Source organism: Pelodiscus sinensis, chromosome 13 (genome assembly GCF_049634645.1).
Source record: "Pelodiscus sinensis isolate JC-2024 chromosome 13, ASM4963464v1, whole genome shotgun sequence".
Taxonomy (NCBI): Eukaryota; Metazoa; Chordata; order Testudines; family Trionychidae; genus Pelodiscus; species Pelodiscus sinensis.
Genome location: NC_134723.1, coordinates 28,064,867 through 28,089,092, shown reverse-complemented (window position 1 = coordinate 28,089,092; position 24,226 = coordinate 28,064,867). Strand labels below are relative to the sequence as shown.

Below are 24,226 nucleotides of genomic sequence, written 5' to 3'. Positions count from 1 at the left end.
ATTCTTATTCCTGGCATAAGAAATCTGCACAAAAGGGGCTGTGCATAAGGCTGTGGCCGGGCAAAATATGAATGTGTATTAACATGGTGTAAGCGTGTGCCTGATTTGGGTGCCATTTGATGCAGATGGAAACTATTAATCCCTTTAAGCCATATCCCTTTAGTCTTAATTCTTCACTAATATCAATAAGGGTTTTCAGTTTTCAACAGGAAAATGCACCTATGCTGTGGTCTATTGCAAAATGAAAAAGTTAATCTATTCTTGATCCCATCTACTTTTTTATTTTAGAGGTAATTTCCTTTCTGAGATAAGTTGCAGTGTATTGTAGAGTAATCCATTCATGATCTCTTCCTCTAATATTAACTCTCTTTAAAGGCACAGTGAAAAACAATTTTCTTAAATAAGATCAAACAAGCTCCACTTATCTAGTCAATGGTCAGCTATGGGAGTTTACCAGTGTAATGAATTTTATCACATCAAATTGTTCAGATTTCAAATTCTCTGTGGGATAGAGTTAAGGTTTAGGGCAGGGTTTCCCAATCTATGGGTCGGGACCCAAATATGGGTTGCCATTACATTTCAAAAGGGTTGCCAAGTATCTCCCCAGGTTGCTCTGCCCCCTCTCATTCCCCCATTTTCTAGTTGTCTTCGGTCACCAAGCCTTCCTGAATTGTCAAAATGGGTCCTCACCTGGAAAAGGTTACCCTAACCCAACCCTAACACTAAGTTCTGAAGGCAAAACTTCCATTGACTTCTGGCTTTAGTGAGTGTTTCTTCTTTGACAGCAGAGTGGGATCTGGCCTTATATGTTTGCATTGTAATCCTCCCAATAACTCATATCCAGTCCTCTACTGACAAGAAGATTCAATTGCTTTAGTAATCTATTTTTAGCAACTGCTTTTCAAAATACAGTGAAATATATAAATTTCTTTCTTTCTGCCTTCGGTTTCTGTGACAAGGGATAGGGACCCTTCAAAATTCCCAGCAAACAAGGTACTACCAGCAGGTCTCACTCAACTAACTATTCAGGATAGAGTAACCAGGCTGGATTAGGGGCTAAAGACCTGATTCTCCCATTAGCTTTATACTAGTGGGCTGTGTCTAGACTGGCAAGTTTTTCTGCAAAAGCAGCTGCTTTTGCGGAAAAACTTGCCAGCTGTCTACACTGGCTGCTTGAATTTCCGCAAGAACACTGACAATCTCATGTAAGAAATCAGTGCTTCTTGCAGAAATACTATGCTGCTCCCGTTCGAGCAAAAGTCAGTGTAGACAGCTCAGATTTGTTTTGCGCAAAAAAGCCCTGATAGCGAAAATGGCGATAGGGGCTTTTTTGCGGAAAAGCGTGTCTAGATTGGCCACGGATGCTTTTGCGCAAAAGTGCTTTTGCGGAAAAGCATCCGTGCCAATCTAGACGCTCTTTTCCGCAAATGCTTTTAACTGAAAACTTTTCCGTTAAAAGCATTTGTGGAAAATCATGCCAGTCTAGACGTAGCCGTGTAGTCCGTCACGTTCAGTGGAGTTATTTCTGAGACTCCGTAGCATGAAAGGAGAGTCAGGGCTCAAAGGCCCAGTCAAGCATTCAAAAATATTTTAGGAAAGACCATGTAAATTGGTAGGTAGTGAACAGGAGAGAGGCCTTTACAAGAGACAAAGCTCTACACTTAAGGTCTAATCCCAAGCTTATTAAGTAAATGGAATTCTTTCCATTGACTTTAGTGAACTGTGGATCAGGCCTTCAATAGACTGACTTGTAATCCAAAATGTTTGGCTTGTTTTTTTTTTATTACATCTTTTATACCTCACCCATTTGTTCTGTCTTTCATATAACTCCAGCCCATGGATGCTAAAGGCCCACTGCATCTTTCTGCATTCCCACACTCATGTAACATTGTTTCTCCACAACCCTTAAATCCATTCTATTGTAGAAAACCTCTCACTGGACATTTTTAAGCTAAAAAACAGAAATAAATATCTCTCCTATTAAAAGGTGGTAGGGGAAGACTGAGCATCTACAACTCTGAGGGCCCTGCTAATTTTTTGTTTCCACAGCAGATGCAATGTCTAATCCCTTTAACAGGAAACATTATGGGACTCCATTTGCACATTACATGCTCACCTTGTCTTGACAGTAGATACAAGAGGCAGAAGGCCTCCCTACCTCCCCAGTGCAATCCCAAGCTGTCCAAAATGCCTCTTTTAATAGGACAACACACTGGGCTGCCGTCAAATATTTAGATGCTAAAGATCAAGCCCTCGGGGGACTTCTGTTGGTGCAGTAATGGATCACCAACCATTAAAGGATATTTTAAAGCTATTCCAGTTTTTCCAAAAGGCCTCTGGAGAGAGAAAGAAGAAAAAAATCTCTTGCATTTACTGTCTGCAATCAGTCCTAGAATTTGGGTTGCAGATTCATCAGAAAGAAACAGTTTTCTTCTTCCTAGAGTGATATATATAAATAAAGTCCCTGAGGATATTAAACTATTCTCACTACCATTTCAACAAAACTGTATGTGTTGTAAAATGGGAATCTCACCATCCTTCCAGAGCTTAATTCACACATTTCTAAAAAAGGAGAACTGCATGATAAAAACAGTTTTTTTAGTATAAATAAGTCTGCTACATTAGCATTGGTAAACCTGCGATATCTTTGTAGTGTTAACACTCTACTATACGGCAGCTTTAAAATGCTATAGCAAAAGCTTGTGCGTAAGACAAGAAAGCAATGTATGTACCTGTAAATCAGCAATAATGATTTGTATAATGTTTCTATTTAAAGGACATAAAATGAGCCCCAGACTTGAATAATTTACTAAGCTAAATAATAAAACTGACATTCAACCGAGTATCAGGGGAGCAGAGGCAACAGACATATCCACAATTCAATCATTAAAAATTATAGATCTCCAAATGTGCTGAAATGTAATGGGGAAAAAGAAGGCTGGACCTGAACGAAATCAGTGTCAGTCATTGCTTTCTAGAACACAAAGACGGTGAGGATAAATGTGTTACTTACAAGTGCTGAGGATTTTAGGGAATGAAAATGGAGACCAGGAGCTGAAGACTGCCTGCCATGCCAGCAGTGTTGATTTGGAAGCGATGGACACAAATAAATGTTCAGCAAAGCTTAAAAAACTGTAATGCAAAGCTAGCCAAAAGTGTCCATGTCCTTACCGTGCTGTGGCTGGCAGGCAATCCGTTTCTGGGAGCCTTCAGTCCCGCTAATCAGGCTCCGGGGATTTTGTTTGCAAGGGAGATTGTCCTTTAAGTGATCGGTGCAGGAAAACAAAGAAATAAAGAAAAATGAGCAAATGGTACAAGGCAAATAGCTGCAGGTCCTTAGCATGCTCCCTGCGTTTTCCTAAGATGCATCTGCAGCAGAGAAAATATCCTCAAAATAGCTCAGCCTGCCAATGACTTGCTGAAACCTGAGAAAGAATTGCTGAATTTAAAGATCTCTGTTGCTGTGGGTGTCTGATTAAAATGAGAAACTGCTGGCAGGAGGAACCTGGGATGGAAGCACATGCTTAAGGAGTTATTGGAAGTTTACCAGTGTCAGAACATGATCTGACCCCTGGTTTTCCTCTTCCTCCCTCTCACATCAGTTAACCCTTAAGAGTTCAATATGGAAGAAAATTCTGTACTCATGCAATGGGAGGGAGAAGACACATAGATGACCAAGAAAGCTCTTTCAAACCTTATTATCTGTGCTTTAGTGACAGTAAGTTACAGCAGTGTCCTACTTTCTACATTTCAAAGCAGGCAGATAAACTGAGGTTTCTGGAGCTATAAAATCACTGTTTGCAGATTTTTGTTTTGACAGTCTGCAGCAGGTTAATTAATGTCAACCTGGTGCTCGGGGCTAGTGTGGTCTGTTTGAATCAACCTTGGTTTTAAAGACTGTGTCAGCTCTGTTAAAATGATTCATGAAAAGTATTTTGAATGGTGTAAATGCCAGTGAGAGTGAGGAACTGAGAATTGGCAAAAGATAGTATCAGGAATAGTGAGGTAATAATAAGGGGAATTTATGCAAATATCAAGAAAAATAGTTGGCCATAGGATCTATTGAGCTAAGAAATAACTCTCGTCCCCTTTCCCATGGGATTTGTTGGTAGCCCCCGAGCTTTGGACATTTAGAGCAAGACTGAACAAGACCTGACAAAAAATTCTAACCAATGCAGCCATGCATTTTTCGGATATGGATTAGAAACCTAGTAGTTAATTGTTTCTTTCTATAATCAATATGGGACTAATCCTGCCAAGAGAATTCTCTCCTCCTCGCCAGTGGCTGATGCCAGCTAAGATATTGGAAGATAGGTTGCAAAGCAACGGTGAAGGCTCTCTTACCCCTAGCATGGGGGGAGTTCGGGCAAGTGCTGAGCCAGCATAGTGAGACCCAATGCAGGAGAATCGTGGGCAGCTATCTGTACCTCAGCTCTCCCCATCACTTGGATGGACAAACAGGGGCCATTTCAGTCTGGTGGTAATTTCAAGTATCCTCCGAGTCTCCTCTAACCTGCATCAGAGACTAGAAGCAGGGGGGTGGTGTCATGCATCCTTTCTTGGTCCTTGCCTTCCTGGCACTGGCATAGGAATGAGTCAGGGCCAAATACTTATTCTAACAAAGCCCCAGAGATTAAATGAGTGACAAGAAAGCCTGGTGTGCTAAGGAGGCCACGTTATACCACATAGTTTAGGGCACTATTCAAGTCACTGCAGTCAGGCAAATTCTGCATATTCTTATTATGGGAACAATTGGCGCACTGCAAAGGGGTCAAGGTTCAGTTGTGTTGGATGGTGAATGGAACTAGTTGGACAATTCTAGACAAAATAGTTTATCAAAAAATGCTGATTTGTCAGAAATGGAACTTTTTGCAGGGATGTGTCAAGTTCGACAAAACTCTGGTTGGGAAAGATTTCTACCACAGGGGGGCATACCTGAAGCATCTGTGGGGGGCATATCAGAAGCATCTTTGAATCAAAAGACGTTACAGCTTTTCCCGGCAGCAGACAAGCTGGGTCCAGGGATGGGATGGGAGGCACAGTGTGGTTGCCCTGGGGCTCCTCCAAGCAGGTGGGGGATGGGGATGCGCCAGACAAGGGCTCCTCTGTTGACTGGGGGGAGGCACCCAGGCCTTCTCCAGGCAGGCAGGAGGTGGCCTGTGGTACTAGCCCAGGATCCCATTCATTGTTGTGCCCTAGGGCCCATAACTGCTGTCGGTATGCCTGCTTGACATCAAGCCATTCGATATGTAAGCTTTCGGGCTGGGTCGTTCCTGTACATCTGAACCCCTGGAGCATTTTCTTTACCATTTGTCTTGGGGAAGTTACGCATGTGTTTAATATTAGCTAGAATACTGTGTTTCTCACTTGCTCAATGTATTTTTGCTGGACTAAAGACTCTGAGAATTGATAAAAATGAGTAAATTTTTAAGTTGGTCCTACTCAAGAACTGCCAAGGACCTCTAAGTATAACTGAAACCAACAGTATCATAGACAAGGTGAGTGAAATGATCTTTTATGGGGCCAACTTCTGTTGGTGAGAGAGAGAAGCTTTCAAGCCACATAAGGTGCGTCTACACTGCACCCATTGCTCAAAATAAGCTATGCAAATTGCACAGCTTATTTTGAGTTAATTTCAAAGTAGCTTATTTTGTCATTTGGCACTGTCTACACAGCGCCAAATTTCAAACTACAGTAAACTTCCGATAATCCGGAACCTATGGGACCTAGGTGATGCCGGATTATCAGATATGCCAGAGTATCAGGAGGTACTATAAGCTGGTTATGTATATACTGTATATAGTATATACTGTATATAAAGTGTTCTTAACCCTTCTTATTGTACATACTGTATACAGTATACTGTAATGTTTTAGTTTTTTTAACCCTTTTTTACCCTTTTCGCTCAGTTCAGCTGCTGCCGCTGTTACCTTGTGACTCATTTTTTGCCAAAGCTCACTCACTAGGCTCTTGCCATTTTGATGCCGGACTATCAGGAGTGCCAGACTATTGGATGCTGGACTATTGGAGTTTTACTGTAAATTGCCATTCCAAAGAATCCTTTAATCCTCATGGAGCAAGGTTTACAGGCCTGTCAGAATAGCACGCCCATTATTTCAAAAGATATTTTGAAGTAAAGGGCGCACTGTCAAGATGTGAAATAGCTATTTTGGGATACTGGAAGCATCCCGAAATAGCACCACAGTAGACGTACCCTCTGATTTTTTTTTCAAGTCTTGAAAAGGGTACTTCCAGTCTAAAGAAGAGCTCTAGGTGGCTCACAAGCTTTTCTCTTGCTTGGTCCATGAAAGATATCACCTCACTCACCTTGACTCTCTAATATCCTGGGATCAACACTGTTCCAGCTACACTGCATATAGTATCAGAGAACAGTCCATAAAACAAATCCAGGAACCCGTTGTAGGAGAGTTTCCTCGTACCCGAGTACTCCCCTCCTGTTTCCCTCAACAAACCCACTTAGTCTGGTTAGTGTCTATAAGTTTATTACCATACGGTCCCGCTATATGCCGAGGCTAACTATTCTCCGACCGAATTAACATTGACTAGTATGACGACCCTCTGGGGGAAGGGGGTTTGGGCCCACCCTTGCTCCGAACCCCGACCCAGGGCCCTAAGGTCCGGATCTACGTCCGGCCTAGCGGAGGGGGTCGGAAAACCCCTAAACTCCCCCGCTCTCTGGGTCCACTCCCCCGCCCTAGGCCGCTTCTTCCCCGTGGTTTGAGGATCCCGGGGCTATGCCTCACCCCAAGGCCTCCAAAGCCCGACAAGCTCCGCTGGCTGCTGACCCCGTGCCCCGCACCCCAGGGAGTTCTCCCCGTCTGCCGATCCGGCCTCTTCTTTTAAACTTCCCTCCCTGATGGCGTCCCCCTGACGCCACTTCCGGGTTGCGGGGGGGTGACATCCCTAGTGACGTCATGCCGGCCGTCTCCCTACCAGCCCGTTGCTGTCTCTCCGCCCGGCCGTCTGTTGCGGGCCCCGTTGCTGTCCGCCTGGGGCTTTTCGCGGCGTTCTGCCCAGGGACAGGAGAGCAGGCCTGCTGACAGGGGAAGGAAGGGAGGGCTGCCTGTAGAGGTGGAGGTGCCATGCAGTGCACTCCAGGCAGCACTGTGGGACAGGATCATTGCAGTCAAGGAGGTACTGAGAGCCCTACACCCCACCTATTTCAGGGACATGGAGGCTATATCTAGACTGCAAGCTTCTTCCAAAAGAAGCTATTCCGGAAGACATCTTCCAAAAAACCTTTTTTCGAAAGAGAGCATCTACACAGCAAAAGCACAATGAAAAAGCGACCTGCTTTTTTGAAAGATAGCGTCCACATTGATTGGACGTTATCTCTCATTTCAGTTGTGATTACTGTGGACGGAGTGGCCACTAGGGCACCTGTGCTTTTCCCTGGAGGCTTCTTCTTTAGAAAAAACACTGTCTTCCACGTCCACACATGCCTTTTTCCAAAAAAGCGTTTTCAGAAAAAGGCTTCTTTCTCTTAGAAAGAGGTTTACCTCTGTCAGAAAAACCCCTCCGTTCTTTCGACTTGCTGTTGAAAGAACGCAATAGCAGTGTACACGTAAGTGTAGTTTTTCTGGAAAAACTCTGCAATGTAGACATACCTGGAGTTGGTTCCTCCACCTTGCCCAGGGATCCAGTGTGGCTAGCGGCTCCCCTCCAGGAGAGACAATGGAGGGGCAAAAGTGAGGAGAAGTCCTGTGGCACCTTATAGACTAACCGATTTATGGGAGCATAAGCTTTCGTGGCCAAAGACCCACTTCGTCAGATGCATGCATCTAACGAAGTGGGTCTTTGGCCACGAAGCTTATGCTCCCATAAATCAGTTAGTCTATAAGGTGCCACAGGACTCCTCCTCGCTTTTCCAGGTTCAGACTAACACGGTTACCCCTCTGATAATGGAGGGGCAGCAATCTTGTGAAAAATAGAACAGAGGACAATAACTACAGAGAGATTGGAGGGGAAGGAAGCTGAGACGAGAGAAAATACTAATGAGGTAGGTGAAGAAATGAAACATTTAGGGCTCCCTTTTGTGCCCAGACATTTGCTAATTAAAAAATATTTTTAAATTGACCTTCCCTGGGTACAATCCAATGATTTCAATCCCAGGAAAAACTAGTTTTGTGAATGGTGTGAATCCGGAAAGGCTGTTTTCCCTCTTTCGGTTTAAGTATAAAAAGGGAGAGGGGCATCTGGTTGAATATTGGAACATGTAGTGGTTGTGCAAGGGACCTTAAAGCTGTGTTAAATGGGTCCTTGGCCCTTGTGTGCCAGAAAATTCATCATTTCCAAGCAAAAATAGAACTCCAGTCTGCCACAATAAATAACTGCTCTCTTGCATTCCAGACAAGAAAATTAAAATGTATTTGGTTTTGTTAGTAAAGATATCACCAATACACTGATGGGTCACTATTTGGCTTAAAGTGATCCCTTATTCCCCTGCTCGGGATACCCATGTTGCCAGTCACAGCCAAGGGGAGGGGAGGAGAGAGCAGCGTACATGAGAATGCATATTTGCACAGGTGGGTGAACAGACTGGGTAGAACAGCCCCATCCCAGTGTGTTCACCAGTGCAGAGGGAAGGAATCTATGCCAGATATAGGGCTACGGCAGATTACTTTCTGCCCACCTTCATCTCCCTTCTGCCTTGCAGCAAGGGGGGAATCTGTCATCAACTACGTCCGCTTATTCAAGGCTTGTGGCAAAACACAATGGAGCCTTGTGTGTTTGTACAGAGCCTAGCACAACTGGGATCTGGCTCTCCATGGGCTGTTGATGCTACAGGTTGCACCCCCCAAAACCAGAATTCTCTAGTCTGGCAACATCTGTGTTCCTTGACCAGAGAACCCCAGTAGCGTGGCAGGAGGGGCCAGGCTGAAGTTGTGGGATGGGGGCAGCAGCTGGTGGCAGCCCCCAATAGTCTGTGGCACTGGGACCAGGCCAGTGTGGCCCCCGGCAGTGCAGAATTGAGCCAGTGACAGCCCGTGGCAGTGCAGAGCCAGGGCCAGAGCCCCAAGCAGCCCATGGAAGCAGGACCACGGCTGAGCAGGCGGCAGCCCCCAACAGTGTGGGGCAGGAGCCCATGCTCTTGGCAAACTGCAGCAGATAGACTGGGGCTGGGGCTGGAGAAAGCCCCAGCAGCCCAGGGAAGCATGGGGCTGGATCCCCGGACAGCCCACGGAAGCGGGCCAGAGCTCGCAGGCTGCCGTATGGCTAGGACCACAACCTGAGCCCCTGGCAGCCCAACCAGGGCCAGAGCCAGCTCCTGGAAGCCTGTGGTAGCATGGCTGCTGGAGCCCATTGGGCACTCCAGCTGGGGCAGCAGCAGTGGGGTCAGTGACCCAGCAGGCAGTCCCTCTGCCTCCCCTCCCCAAGCTGGCAGAGTCGATGGCTAGGGGCTGTGTCAAGGAACCATCTCTAGTCCGACAAATTCCCAGGGTTAGGGCTGGTCAGGTCCCCAGGGTGCTGGATAAGAGATGTCCAGCCTGTACTGGAATACTACAGTTCCAAAATGGTGATGTACCTTCAGGCAGAGAGCATTCAAGACTCACACTTATCTCATCCTGGGGCCAGTCAGCAAGTTCAGCTCCATGGATCTCAAGTGTCATGCTAGGAACTGGGACAGCAAGTAGTCCCTTAAGTAGGCTGTTTTTTATGACTCTGTATGACAACAGGAACGTTTTGAAGTGTGTCTGCTGACTAGCAGGGAAATGCAGACATACGCTAGTCACCTTTGGAGCTTGAATAATTGTGACTGAGCTCTGTGCAGCAGCATTCATGCTCAGAAGAAAGGCAGCGAGTACCAGTGTGAATCCATTAACTGAATGGATTATCTGAGATGTTTCAAGGCCAGCACATCAAATCTGACTACAGTCTAATCCATATCTTGTCTCCAGCCCTTGTAGCAGCAAACAGTAACATAAAAGATTTTTATGGAAGGTGAGAATGATTAATGGTCAACATGGAATAAATAACGGATGAAAAGAGAAAATGAAACAATATAGCGTGCCGCTCTCTACCTATTGAAACCTTTTCTGGTGAGTTACTGTGTGTGAGGGGGTTCGCACTCACCACCGTGACCCCCCTGCCGTCTGTCCTCAGGAATTGGCTCCCTCGGCGGGTAGGGTGCCTTCTCTGGGGTGGTGTCTCCCCTCTTTACTCCCGGCTGCGGCGTCCTCTTCGCCACACTGCCCTCCGGCAGTGCCCAAGTCTGTCTCTGAGCCCCCCTTCCGGGGGTTGATGTTCCTCCAGCGGGCCTTCCTTCAAGCCCTGCAGTCTGAGGATTTGCAGGCCAGAGCTCCCCTAGCCCTGCCTGGCCTCCCCAGCCCTGCCCTAGCTCCAGGGAACCTCCTCCTCCCTCAGCAGCCAGGTTCTCACTGCCTCTCTCCACAGCAGCAGCCCATTCTCTATTATAGCGCCCAGCTGGGCCCTAATGGGCTAGTACAGCCTCAGCTGGGCTAAATTCCCCGGCCCTGGTTCAGGCCGGGGTCTGCCCTTAAAGGGCCAGTGCAGGGCGAGCGCCCTGTCACACTGTGCATGCAATGGCATCATAGTAACATATATCTGGCAAATGTTAGCTTATTTTATCATTTCAATGTTCACTTAAAACTATTTAAAAATTAAACAGAAGGCTAGAATGTCTATTATTATCAAACATTATTGCAATTAGAATGGAAAGGAATGTATGTGTTTATTGGTATTTGTTAACATTAGCAGTCAGGTGTTCAAGAATCAGGCCTTTATTATTTCTTGAACAGTAATAGTCTACAGCAGGGGTGCAGAATCTTTTTTTTGGGCTGCTGACCCACAGAAAAATCAGTTGGGGGTTGCACACAAAGGCGAAGCAAAAAAACCCTCTAGCTGACATGGCCTCCAACTGAGAAGGAAAAAGACACTCCTCATATTCCCCGTGCACACGAGAGCCTGGGGGGGGGGCAGGGTAGTAGATTTTATGGCCTCCAGCCCTGCAGTAGGGTGGGGGAGGGACTGGAGCACCAGCATGGGTTCCACAATGCTGGGGGGAGCCCTGAGCCTTGGGGGGCCAGATCCAGGCAAGCTGGGGGCTGCATCTGGCCCCCGGGGGCTTAGGTTCCCCACCACTGGTCTACAATAAATAAAATTCATTTTTCAAGTCCCCCCCACAGCTCCCAATCCCCTGCCCTGACTCCTTCCCCCACTGCCCTGAGCCCCTACTCACCCTCCAATCCTGACTCCTGCACCTTCACCCCTTCAGCTCTCTGCCCTGATTCTCCCACATTCCCACCCCCTGGCCTGACTACTGCACCACTCATACCCCCAGCCTCCTGCCCTGAAGGATCTGAGTAATGCCAGGTAAATTTTCTCATATTAATGTGTTTTTATATAGAGAAAAAATTCACTTCCATTTAATTGGCGTCCCTTAAAGTCTGGCACCCTAGGCAAGTGCCTACTTCTCCTCTATGGTCAGACCAGCCCTGAAATGAGTTCTCTTTCATTCCTTGACCATCCCAAAGAATATCAGCGACAGATGATCTTCATGTGGCTTAATTTATAACTTTTGCTAGCTGAGGGCCTATGATATGATAAGTTTGATTTAGGGATGTTAAAATGTGTTTGTTTAAATGGGTAACCACTGAAAAATTCACACGGGGTGTGGGGGAGGGAGGCAGGTGGCTCTCTGGGAGCTCGTGTGAGCATACTGAAAGCCTGCGGGTAACCTTGAAGGTTAACTAATGAGCCTAAGCTTATCAGTTAACCATGTACATGGTTACAATTCCACATATCTCTAGTTTGATTAACCACTCATTGGATGTACGCAGTTTCAGTGTCCAGAGTGTTTTGAAAGCTGTTATTCCTGGTCCATAGTAATTGTTGCTGGATTGGAAAAACAAAATTCCAGCTAGTTTCCACCTAAGAAAAAAATAGAATGAGGATATTAACATCAAATGCCTAACAATGCTGGCCATTAATTATGGCTTTGTTAAAGAAACTATGCTCAGGGTAGAACAAAATGAACAAACTGGGTTAAATCTTGGCCCTTCTGAAATCAGTGGGCAATTTTACCGACTCCTTTTCCAATTAGAAATCCTTGTGACTGGCTGGTTATGCCTCTTGGTCACTACTTTAGATAGCTTTGTGGACTGAGCGCTTTTGAGTGAGGTAGACACTTTGAGATCATTTCACTAGGAAGTTCTGCAACGAACAACCAAATGGAGATGAGTGTTATTAGAAGGATATTACTAGCAAAAATAGTATCTTGCATTACCAAATCAGTACTATAACATTAGGGAATAGGCCTTAAAGGTGATGAAATCAATGGATATCATAACACAATAATACTTGCTTGCATGGTCTGACCTTTGCGAATGTAATGCTGAGTGGAGAGAAGTTACTTTGCCTATAAGGAAAGAACAAAACCCATGATGAGAACCTTCTTTAGTCAGTGCACAGATAATCACTTAAATAATGCCAACTGCTAGGTCAGAGATTCCCAACCATTGGTCCCAACTAGTGGAGGGTCACGAACGGCTGCCTGCTAGACCTCGGCACTCTGCCAGGCCACGCCCCCTGCTGCTAATGAGTCCCGCCTGCTGGGAAGCTCCATTCCCTATAATGTACGCGCCTGGGAGTGCACTAAAAATTCTCCTCCCATCCTCCCATGGTGAGTGGTGCTGTGGGCTGCCCCATGTGCAATGGCTTGAGCTGAGCTGAGGTGAGTCTGTCCCTAATGGGGCAGGCTCACCATGGCCCTGGCTCCAGCTACAGTGGCAGCCACGCAGCCCAGTCAGTGGTGCTGCATGGTGGGCAGCTACCCCGTGTCCTTTCTATTGTGGGTGGTGTGTTGAGGACCAGAAAGCGGAGCCTTTGCAGCCATGAGCATCCTGGCCTTTATCGATACCAAAGAGGATCAGGTTAGAGGTCCTGGAGAGCTGCGCTGGGTGTCCCCTATGGGATCCTCCCTGTGGGGTCTCCCCTACTGGCTCCGGCCTGTACCACGTGTCTGGCCACTTCCCAACATTCCAGGGTGCCACAGCCGGCAGCACCAGCTGGAGCTGTGTGGGGGGAGCCAGGCTCCATGACTCAAACCAGTGAGTGTTGGGGGGCTAGTACTGCCCGACTGTCGTATGGGTGCCACCAGCCCAAGATGCGCATGTGCTGAGTTACTCTGCACCTCTAGGTCACGACTTTTTACAGCCGGGGGAGGAACTTTCGAGCCACCAGAAATGTGCGCCCACCCCTGTCACTTCTGCCACAGATTCTCCAATTTTGTGCACGTGTTGAGGGCTGAGCTGTTTGCTGCATGGTGGAAGGGCCACGCGGAGCCTGGCACGGCAGCCTTAGAGCAGCCATGACCTGGGCAGCAGTGCTCAGCTGGCGGCTGGGAGGCAGTGCAGGGCTAGATGAGGGGGCCAGGGCAGGCACTGGGGACTCTGGGGGAGGGGCTAGTGCTGGGGGGCTTTGGTAGTGGGGGGCTCTAAGAGGCTGGGGGCAGGTACTGGGGGCTCTGGGGAAGGGGCTAATATGGAGGGCTGGGACTGAGGGAGGCTCTGGGGGGGTTGGATGCAGCTGGGCTCTGGAAACAGGAGGCTGGCACTGGGGGGGTCTGGTGGTGTTGGTGGGCTCTAAGGGGTAGGGCCTGGCACTGAGGCGCTCAGAGTGGGAGGATGGCACTGTGGAGGGTTGGGTGCAGAGGACTCTGGGGTCAGTGGCTGGCACTGGGGAGTAGTGGAGGAGTTTTAGGGGTTAGAGCTGGCACTGGCAGTCTCTGGAGGCTGGGGCATTTGGTGGATCAGCAACATTGTATTTGCATATTTGAATATTCATTATTTGCATAATGAGCATGCAAATAAAAATGTGGCCAGTCCGCCCAAAGTTGGTGAATGGGTTTGACAGTCCCTGGTATCGAAAAAGTTGGGAACCACGGTGCTAGGTAACAGGTCAGAAAAAATGTCTTCTGATGTTAAAAGAGAGCAAGAAGAGATCTTGGACTAGATAAATCACTATGGCTCTGTGGCTAGGTCCCCAGCAGTTGTGTAGCCTAGTGGCTAGATTGCTGAATAAGCAGGTGGAAAAGTGAGGGAAGGTGCTGTTCCCCTGTTTTGCTAGCTCAGGAACGCCAAACTATTCCCTATCCAAGTCCTTAAGTTTGAGGCATGGCCCCAAGAGTCCAGATTCCCCTGACTTGGGGCTTCTCAATAGGTTCCCCCCTTTTCCCAGAGGGTAGATGTAGAGGGCTTACTTGCTCCCCTGGCTACAGAGCAGGCTCTGGTTCATGCCCTTAGACTGCTGAACAAGTTTCCTGCCTCCTCCCTAGTCAGCCCCAAACTGAACCAGGCTCCTTCCTTTTCTCCTCTCTCCAGTCCTGGGATTGGTCACAGGTAAAGCAGGGAGGGGCAAGTTGGACCCAAAGGTTTTCATTAACCCCTGTGATGCCAAACCCTCCTTTCTCCACTCCCTCCCAGGCTCCAATCCTGATCCCCCTGAACTCAATGACAAAACTCCTATTGATTCAGTGCGAGCAGGATAAGACTCTAATTTGAATAAGGTGTGTCAAGGGGGATCTGTTAACAATGAAAGAAATAATGACCTGCCACATGAAACAATAGTCCCTGTCAGTGTGATGTGCTAGAAAGAAAACACAATACGCATATGATATCCATAAAGGGAGCAAACTTTGAGACACCAAAAATGGAGGGTGTTCTAGTGCATCTCCCCAGTTGTGACTGAATATTTGCACTTCTCAAACGTGTTTTGGTTTGCTACAGGAGCAAAGGTGGTAATGAGAGTCTATTCAAAGACATTATTTGAAATAGCGATGGACATAATCTTGCTTCTCCATAGTCAGAGTTGTTATAAATATCTAACTCCACTGATATGATGTCGTATCAGACAATGAAGCAGTGCAAGCTGAGAGATGGACTCCAAGAGCCAAAATAAACAAACCTATTCTCCAATGCTAAAATTGTGCAGAATTGAGAAAGAAATGTTCAATTTAGCTGAAAAATGAAAAATACTGGAGCTATTTTTTTTAGTAATGAATTATTCTGCTAGTGCTAAACTAAGGAATTAGCAAAGCATTTTCAGCAAATGGTAGTCAAGCAGGTTCTGTTGAATCAGAACTATAAGAGAAGTCCCTGGGGCAATTAAAGGATTTTCTCTATTTCAATTACTGTATCAAATCAACCTCTGCTTTTATAATTCTTTTCATGAAATATATCCCCCAGCACATTGCATCATATTAAGAGGCAGCTCAAGCATAATATCTAGGAAACTGCCAGATCAGAAAGCATAAACTTTTTCCATTTCATTTCTGAAGACTCCATTGCCCAGCATTGTACGCCAGATAAACATCTGATTGAAATGAAAATGATTTCTTGTCATTGTACTGTTTATAGCCATAATACAAACATAGAGATCTTTCAACTCCCGTTGATTGTCTCCAAGAGCATCCTCGGTATCCTCCAAGGCAATGGACAGAACACTTGAGCACGTCCATCTGAATTGAGCATTTATTGCAACAGAGAGAGACTTTGGTGTTGCTAATAGAACAAATTGAGTTTTATGGAATGTGTTAAAGCAATTGCCTTTTTCTCTGTCTCAGAGTAGGAGTCCCCCACACTGCTTAACCAGGCTGTGTGTAGAAATTCCTGTCTATTGCCACAAAAACTTGATCAGCAGAGCCTCTTCCTGCATCAAAAACTACTTTTAAACCACTTATTTTTCAAATTGTGCCAATGAATTCTGCATGATTCACACAGGCTGAAATCAACATATCAGTTCTAGAGAGTTCTAGAGTCCTCATTCGATTCTACATATAAGCTTCCACATGCCAATAATTTTGGTCTCTCTTCTCTACTTCCCTCCTACTCACTATGCTCTTAGTCCACTTTCTTGCCTTCTCTTTTGTCACTCTTTTGGCTTTGTGGCTTTTTTTCTTCTCTTCGGCTGGAACACCCTCCTTCTTGCTTCAAATCCAACCTTAATCCTCTTCTCCTCAAATAATTTCTCCCTTTGTCTCATCAATTAGCCTTTTACCATACTAGTCCTGGGTTGTTGTCTGATTATAGATTGCAAGTTCTCTGGGCTGGGTGATGTGTTTGACCTGTAAAGGATCAGGTGATCTGACAAGTGTTGCATAAACCTTTTATAATAAAACCTATGATTTGATTTCCTACAGAGGGTTGACTTGCAGAGTCTGTAAGGATTCCATCACAAGCATCTGAAAAGAATACCTTAGGAAAAATACAACTCCTCACCCTTCTCCCAAAGCACTGGGCTTCTCTGCAATTGTCACTGCAGTTTTCCTCAACACTATGTTGGATTTATTTCAAAAGTTCCAACTCCCTCTGGGTACGTCTACACTACAACGTTAATTCGAACTAACTTAGTTCGAAATAGTTAATTCAAACTAAGCTAATTTGAACTAACGGATCCACACTAAAAAACTAGTTCGAATTAGCGTTTTGCTAATTCGAACTAGCATGTCCACATTAAGTGGACCCTGAACCGGGCTTAAGGATGGCTGGAAGCAGTGCCGGCAGGGCATCAGAGGAGAACTTAGAGCGTGGAGATGCTGCCTCAGGCTAGCCCAGGGCTGCGCTTAAAGGGACCCGACCCGTACCCCGGACAGACAGTTTTCAGGGGTGCCCCGCTTGCAAAGCAGTCCTGGCTTGGAGTGCCCGGACTACCCACACTGGGCACATCACAGCACTCGGCCATCAGCCCGGCTGCACTTGCCGCAGGCTGCCATCTGGGGAGAGGGGGTAATTGGGGGGCTGCAGGAGAGCTTCCACCCCCAGAAGCCCGCAGAGCCAGCCCAGTCCTCCCCATCGGGGGCTCGTACCCCATTCCTCCCTAACCTCCTTCCACTTACCCTTCCCTAGCCCCTCTTCTTGATGTACAAAATAAAGATAACGTGTGGTCAAAACTAGAAACTCTCTTTATTTAACGAAACTCGGGGAAACTGGGAAAAGGAGGTTGGAGAGGGGAAGAGAGAGGGTGGGAGAGGGGAGGGGGAAAACTGGGAGGAGGGAGCTGAAAGGAGGAAGCAAGGGAAAGGAGGGGGTGGGGAAACTCAAGGATCAGGGGTGGGGGTCTCGCCGGGCCAACCGCCTCCCAGCACAGCGAGGGAGGGGGCCCCGGCGTCCCCGGGGGGATGGGGTGGAGGGTGCAGAGGTTGAGGTGGGGGGTGTGGACATTGAGGAAGAGGTTGTGGGGGTTGAGGAGGAAGAGGTGGGAGGGGGGGCAGGAGTGGGAGGAGGGACAGCAGTTGGGGGGGCAGCAGGCGCAGGACCAGCACGGGGCACCATGCTCTGCAGCAGGAGCTGCAGGTTGGTGCTCAGCCCTCGGACCTCAGCCAGCAGCTCGTGGCGGACCTGCAGGTCTTCCTGCATCCAGGCCTGCAGTGTGCGGTGCACGGCTCGCAGGGCCCCCAGGTGCTGGTCCCGGTACTCCTGCTCCGTGCTGGCGGTCCGGAGCAGGCCGCGGGTGCGGGAGCATGTCCCGGATGGGGTGGTGCGCCCTGCACGAGCAGCTGGTGCAGCTGTAGAGAAAGAAGAGAAGTGGTCAGTTCTCCCTGGGGACACAGAGGATGATGCCCAGCCCCCTCCCTCACCCCGCAACATGAGGGTGACCATGTCCTGCACCGTCACAGCCACTGTGCTTGTACAGAGGCCATGGTCAGGATGTCTGGCTCTCCCCGGGACTGTAAGCTTCCCCAAGACCACACCCATGTCCCTGTGCCATGTATAGTGTGGCCGGGGCGGTGGGGGGGAGGGAGAGATGTCCCCTGCCTCTGTGTAGAGGGGACATGTGAAGGGAAAGCATCCTGCTGGGTCCTGCCCCGGGGTCGGGAGCATGTCACGTCTCTTTGCACAAGCATATGCCTATTGGGCAATGGCCCCTGGGTGTCACACAGCTGGAGCCACCTGCCCAAGGGTGGCATGGCACGTGCTCGCACGTGCACAGGTGTCTGCGTGATCTGTGGAAGACATGGCCCACGCGCGTCGTCTCTGGTCTCCCTCCCACCTCCCCCCCCCCGAACTACTTAATTCGAACTACTTACCAGGTACGGTCTCCCTGGACGACCCTGCTGGAACAGCTGGTGGTGGCCCCTCTGGTGCACCCAGGTCAGGGCCCTCTGGTCCCGGCTCGCTGTCCCACGGGCTGGCACGGACCGCCCCTCCCCCCAAGAGTTGGTGGAGGGCGGGGAAGTAGGGGCAGGTGTCATCCCCTGCAGTGGCGCCGCCCCTGGTGGCCCTGGCGTACCCCTGCCGCAGCTGCTTCAGTTTGATTCGCACCTGCTCTTGGGTGCGCCTGTGTCCCTTGCGGGCCATGGCGGCTACTATGCGGCCATAGACGGCCGCGTTCCTCCTCCTAGTGCAGCGATCTTGGAGATTGGGGTCCTGCCCCCAAACCTCAATGAGGTCCATGACCTCCGCACTAGTCCAGGGGGCCGCACGCCGTCTACGGCCCCTGGGTGCTCGGGGACTGGGCAGGGGACGGTTCACTGCCACTGGCTACCTGGCTCATGGTGGGGCCACTGGCTCAGGGGTAGACACTGCTGGCAGGGCTGGCTGTCTCTAGTGCCATCTGGCCAGAGTCTACCCCTTTAAGGGCCTGGGGCTGTGGGAGAGGAGAAGAGTTTTCCTGGTTGTGCCCAGAGAGGCCACCAGGGGGAACCTGGGAAGGGCTAGCCTCCCACTAGTTTGAATTAAGGGGCTACACACCCCTTAATTCGAACTAGCTAGTTTGAACTAGGCTTAATCCTCGTGGAATGAGGATTACCTAGTTCGAACTAAGCGCTCCGTTAGTTTGAATTAAATTCGAACTAACTGAGCGCTAGTGTAGTGCCTATGAAAGTTAGTTCGAACTAACGTCCGTTAGTTCGAATTAACTTTGTAGTGTAGACATACCCTAGTTTGCTAGTCTGAGCTCATAATGAAGCATCTTATTATAGATATTGCCCAAAGATGCTAATTTGATACATACTGAATCTGCTCGGACTCAGCAGTCTGGGGCCGCCTCACAAGTATGTGCAGTCTGATAAGAGATTTCTATTTAGTCACCAAAAACCACAGTTGTAAATGTGCTGTGAAATTTATGTGAAGTCCCACAGTCATAGGTGCGGGAAGCTCAGGTGCGGGGAAAAGAGGAGGGTGCTGCAGCACTCCCAGGTTTTCCACCCAGCTCCCCCGAACCCAGGGACTGACCCTACCCAATGGCTCCACCAGCCCCATGTCCTTGACTCCAGGTGGCCCCGCCGGAGTCCCACTGGCCCTGTGTCGCAGTCTCCAAGTAGCCCCTTCATGGTCCTACTGACCTTGCCAGCTTCAGTTCCCCTTGGGGTCCTGTCACCCACTCTCCCCGTGGGCTCTGCAGCCTGATCTGTAGAGTCCAAGCTACTGACCCTGGAGGCTGTGTTGCAACTCAGGGTCCTGCTGCCAGCCTGGGGCTTTGCACCTGTCTCCTTGCCCAGACTGGACACCTTTAACCATTAGCAGTCCAGGAGACTTGGCAACTCTAGGTTTGACCCCAGCCTGGGGTGGTTAGAGGTGTGAAAAGATTTGGGTGGTGCAACAACTCAGCACCCCCACCCTAAAAATAGTTCCATTGCCACTGCCCACAATATATTTATGTGATACTAAAAGATTTCCCCAACATTGTTTGGGTCCTTAACTCAATTAATTTTTGTTTTTCTTCATTTAAATCATTGCTCTGGGGTGAGGCAGGGGATGAGGGGTTCAGTATGCAGGCTGCCTCAGGGAGAGAGGACAACCCCAGCCCTCTATCACGGCAGCAGTTTGAGGCCAGGCGAGAAGCGCCTGTCAATGGCCACTGTAGCTGTAGCAGGCACAGATGGGAGAGGGGTGTATGCCCCCAGATGGGGCTGGTCCAGGTTCATATGTCCCCTGTACTCCCCAGCCAGGGTGAGGAATGTAGCAAACTATGCACTTTCCACTTGCTCCTTGATGAAGGAGAACAGACAGCAATGGCAAATTAAATTTAATGTTGATAAATATAAAGTAATGCACATTGGAAAAAATAACCCCAACTATACATACAATATGATGGGGACTAATTTGGCTATAACTACTCAAGAGAAAATTCTTGGAGTCATTGTGGATAGTTCTCTGAAAACATCCACTCAGTGTGCAGTGGCAGTCAAAAAAGCAAATAGAATGTTTGGAGTCATTAAAAAAGGGATAGAGAATAAGACAGAAAATATCTTATTGCCTCTATATAAAACCAAGGTATGCCCGCATCTTGAGTACTGCATACAGATGTGGTCGCCTCATCTCAAAAAAGATATATTGGCATTGGAAAAGGTTCAGAAAAGGGCAACAAAAATGATTAGGGGTTTGGAATGGGTTCCATATGAAGAGAGATTAAAAAGACTTTGACTTTTCAGCTTAGAAACAAGGAGACTAAGGGAGGATATGATATAGGTCTATGAAATCATGACTGGTATGGAAAATGTGAATAAGGAAAAGTTATTTACTTATTCCCACAATAAAAGAACTAGGAGTCACCAAATGAAATTAGTAGGCAGCAGGTTTAAAACAAACAAAAGGAAGTTTTTCTTTACTCAGCACACAGTCAACCTGTGGAACTCCTTGCCAGTGAAGGCTAGAACTTTAACAGGGTTCAAAAAAAGCTGGATAGATTCATGGAGGTTAGGTCTATCAATGGCTATTAGTCAGGGTGGGTAGAAATGGTATCCCTAGCCTCTGTTTCTATGGAGGTGGGTGACAGGGAAGGGATCACGTGAGGCTTACTTGTTGTGATCCCTCTCTCTGGGGCATCTGGCACTGGCTACTATTGGCAGACAGGATACTGGGCTAGATGGACCTTAGGGCTGACCCTGTATGGCCATTCTTATGTTCTTATATGAATCGGGATGGGGGTAGCTTTAGTGGGGCGGGGCAGTCCTGGGGAAGGGGGTGTCCCCAGATAGTCCCTTTCACCTGCCTGGTGAGTCCGTCTCTTTTCTGTGTGGTTTTATGAGAAACAATCCCATTTTAGGCACATCCCATTTTCCTGCACAGCCAAACCCTTACTCTGCTTTAAGTTATGATAAGAGGAAGCTGTATACCAAATTTGGTGGTCCTAGCTCTTACTATTTAAGAGGCGTTCTTGAAGAAATAGACAGATGGATAGACAGACAGATAGACAAACTCACTCAGATATATTGTAGATCATATGTACAACTGTATAAATTAGAATAAATGCAGTGACTAATCCTGGGGTAGTGCCAACTCTGTTATAAAAGACTTAATTTCTGTTAAAAATTAAAGAAAAATCTGAGCAGAGTGGGCCAAATTCTGCTCTTCCGTTCAGTTGTCAGTCAGGCTATGTCTAGACTGCAAACCTCTTTCGAAAGAGGCTTTTTCGAAAGAATCTTTCAAAAAAGCCTCTTTCGAAAGAGAGCATCTAGACTGCAACCTCTTCTTTCGAAAAAGTGAGCCGCTTTTTCGAAAGAGAGCACCCAGGCAGTCTGGATGCTCTGTTTCGAAAAAGCCCTGTTTGCATTCAAGAATGCCTTTTTTCGAAAGAACACTTTAGAAAAAAAGCGTTATTCCTCGTGAAATGAGGATTACTGCCATCGAAAGAAAAGCCACGTTCTTCCGATTTAATTTCGAAAGAATGCGGCTGTAGTCTAGATGCAGGTGAAGTTTTTTAAAAAAAAGGCTACTTTTTTTCAAAAAAACTTTGCAGTCTAGACACAGCCTCAGAGTTACTCCACTGACTTCAACTAAGGCCTGGTGTACATAAGGGCATGAGGCCAGTATAACTATATCACTCTAGGGTGTGAAAAATTCACACATCTGAGCAATGCAGTTAAATGATGCTAGCCCGTGTTGTAGACAGAATTCTCCCATCAACCTAGCAACCACTTCTTGGAGAGGTACCTATGCCCATGAGGCAACCTTTCCTCTAGAGGCAGCAGTGTGGGGATGGGGAGGGTGCGTATAACCATGAAGGTTAACCGATGAGCCCAGGCTCAACGGTTAATCATTTAGACCAGGGGTCTCCAAACTACGGCCCGCGGGCCGGATGCGGCCCGCGAGGCCCTCTCATCCGGCCCGTGGAGACCGTCCCTGGGGTGCCGCCGAACGGGCCCTTCTTGCCCTGTTAGGGGTTGTGCGGCGTGTACTCACGCCGCGCCGGGGCAGGAGAAGCGGGCCGCTCCGCTGACAAGCGGCCACGCGGCGGCAAACGGCGCAGGGGGCGGGGGTTAGCACGGGCGGCGTTCCCCCACCCAGACTGACAGGGCAGCCGGCCAATCAGGGGGCAGGAGAAGCGGGCCGCTCCTCTGACAAGCGGCCGCGCGGCGGCAAACGGCGCAGGGGGCGGGGGTTAGCACGGGCTGCGTTCCCCCGCCCAGACTGACAGGGCAGCCGGCCAATCAGGGGGCAGGAGAAGCGGGCCGCTCCTCTGACAAGCGGCCGCGCGGCGGCAAACGGCGCAGGGGGCGGGGGTTAGCACGGGCTGCGTTCCCCCGCCCAGACTGACAGGGCAGCCGGCCAATCAGGGGGCATGAGAAGCGGGCCGCTCCTCTGACAAGCGGCCGCGCGGCGGCAAACGGCGCAGGGGCGGGGGTTAGCACGGGCGGCGTTCCCCCGCCCAGACTGACAGGGCAGCCGGCCAATCAGGGGGCAGGATGGGCGGTGGTGGTAACGCCCGCCCGGCGACGTGCGGGGGAACGTGAACCCCGGCGGGAACTTTAAAAAGGTGACCCCTTCCGCCCGGGGGGGGGAAGGAGTGAGCGGTGGCAAGCAGGAGGGGAGGACAGCGTGCAGAGGAAGGGGAGAGCAGGGGGAAAAGCCCCCCCCTTCCAGGAGAAACGGATTCGCAGGCGAATATTCTGAAGAGGAAACATTAAAAGCAACAATCTCTCTACCTTAAGTGGATATATTTGCACACTATATTCAGGTAAGTTTAACTAAAGAAATCATAAGAATTTTTAAAAATTGTTTCGGGTCATTTGCAGCTATTATTGCGACAAAATTAGTTCGCATAATCAGGTTTTTTGAGCGATATTGTGTGCAAGATACTTTCAGTTTCATTATTTATTCATGTTGAATTCACTTTATTTTAGTGCCCAGCGATGGCCGAGAAGAGGAAAAGAAAAATAGACGATGAGTGTCGGCAATTTCAAGAAGAATGGAGTTTGAAATACTTCTTCATCAAATCTGGCGAGAAAGCATTGTGTGTGATTTGCAACGAAACCGTGGCTGTGATGAAAGAATACAACCTGCGCCGTCATCATCAAAGCAAACATCAGGAGAAATATGTACAGTTGAAGGGTAAAGTCCGTGCCGAAAAATTTTCTAAATTACAAAATCAACTCACATCTCAGAGGACATTGTTCAGTAAATCCTCAAATGAAAATGAATCCTTAACTAAGGCCAGTTATAAAGTTGCCTACGTCCTGGCTAAAAGTGGCAAACCCTTTACAGATGGTGAAGTAGTGAAGGAATGTTTGTTGGAAGTGGCTGAGGAACTTTGCCCAGAAAAGTCAAAACAATTTGAAAACGTAGCTTTGGGTGCGAATACCATTGCCCGCCGTGTTGCAGACATGGGTGAAAACATTGTGACTCAAATAGCGAAAAATGCAAGCAAGTTTCGCCATTTTTCAATTGCAATGGATGAATCGCTGGACAGCTGCTCCACCTCTCAACTGCTTGTGTTCATTAGAGGTGTGGATGAAGACATGAACATAACACAAGAGCTGGCTTCCCTACATAGCATGTATGGCACTGTTACCGGAGAGGATATATTCAATGAGTTGAAAAAAACATTTGCTGATTATAACTTGGACTGGACTAACCTCAGTTGCCTGACTGTTGATGGAGGAAAGAACATGAGTGGCATAAAGAAAGGCTTGGTTGGACAAGTGAAGCAGATGTGTAATGAGAAAAACATTATACAACCAATGTTCCTGCACTGTATTATTCACCAGCAAGCTTTGTGTGCTAAATATGTGGACATTAGCAGTGTACTGAATCCTGTGGTGAAGATGGTGAATTTAATAAGGTCACATGGGCTCAACCATAGACAGTTCAGAGACATGTTGAAAGATACAGACACAGAATCACAAGATTTACCATATTACACAGCAGTAAGATGGCTAAGTTGTGAGAAAGTTCTGAGCAGAGTATTTAAGTTAAGAAAGGAAATAGGTGACTTCCTGGAAAGTAAAGGCAAGCCACAGCCATTA

General features: G+C 48.1%; 1 protein-coding gene across 4 annotated transcripts in view; it reads right to left on the bottom strand.

Annotated features, from left to right (window-relative positions):
- Nucleotides 1-3,478, bottom strand: part of AMMECR1 (AMMECR nuclear protein 1) — a 156,783-nt gene extending 153,305 nt beyond the window's left edge. Inside the window, exon 1 of one of the 4 annotated variants that reach the window (XR_012906911.1) lies at nt 3,172-3,478. Coding sequence is in view for 2 of the 4 variants with exons in the window: in XM_075940918.1 (XP_075797033.1) it covers nt 3,172-3,343 (172 nt within the window). In the remaining 2 variants the exon portion in view is untranslated. The remainder of the gene's footprint in view (nt 1-3,171) is intronic. The other 3 variants (XR_012906912.1, XM_075940918.1, XM_075940919.1) reach the window with 3 other exon arrangements.
- Between the last annotated feature and the right edge of the window lie 20,748 nt (nt 3,479-24,226).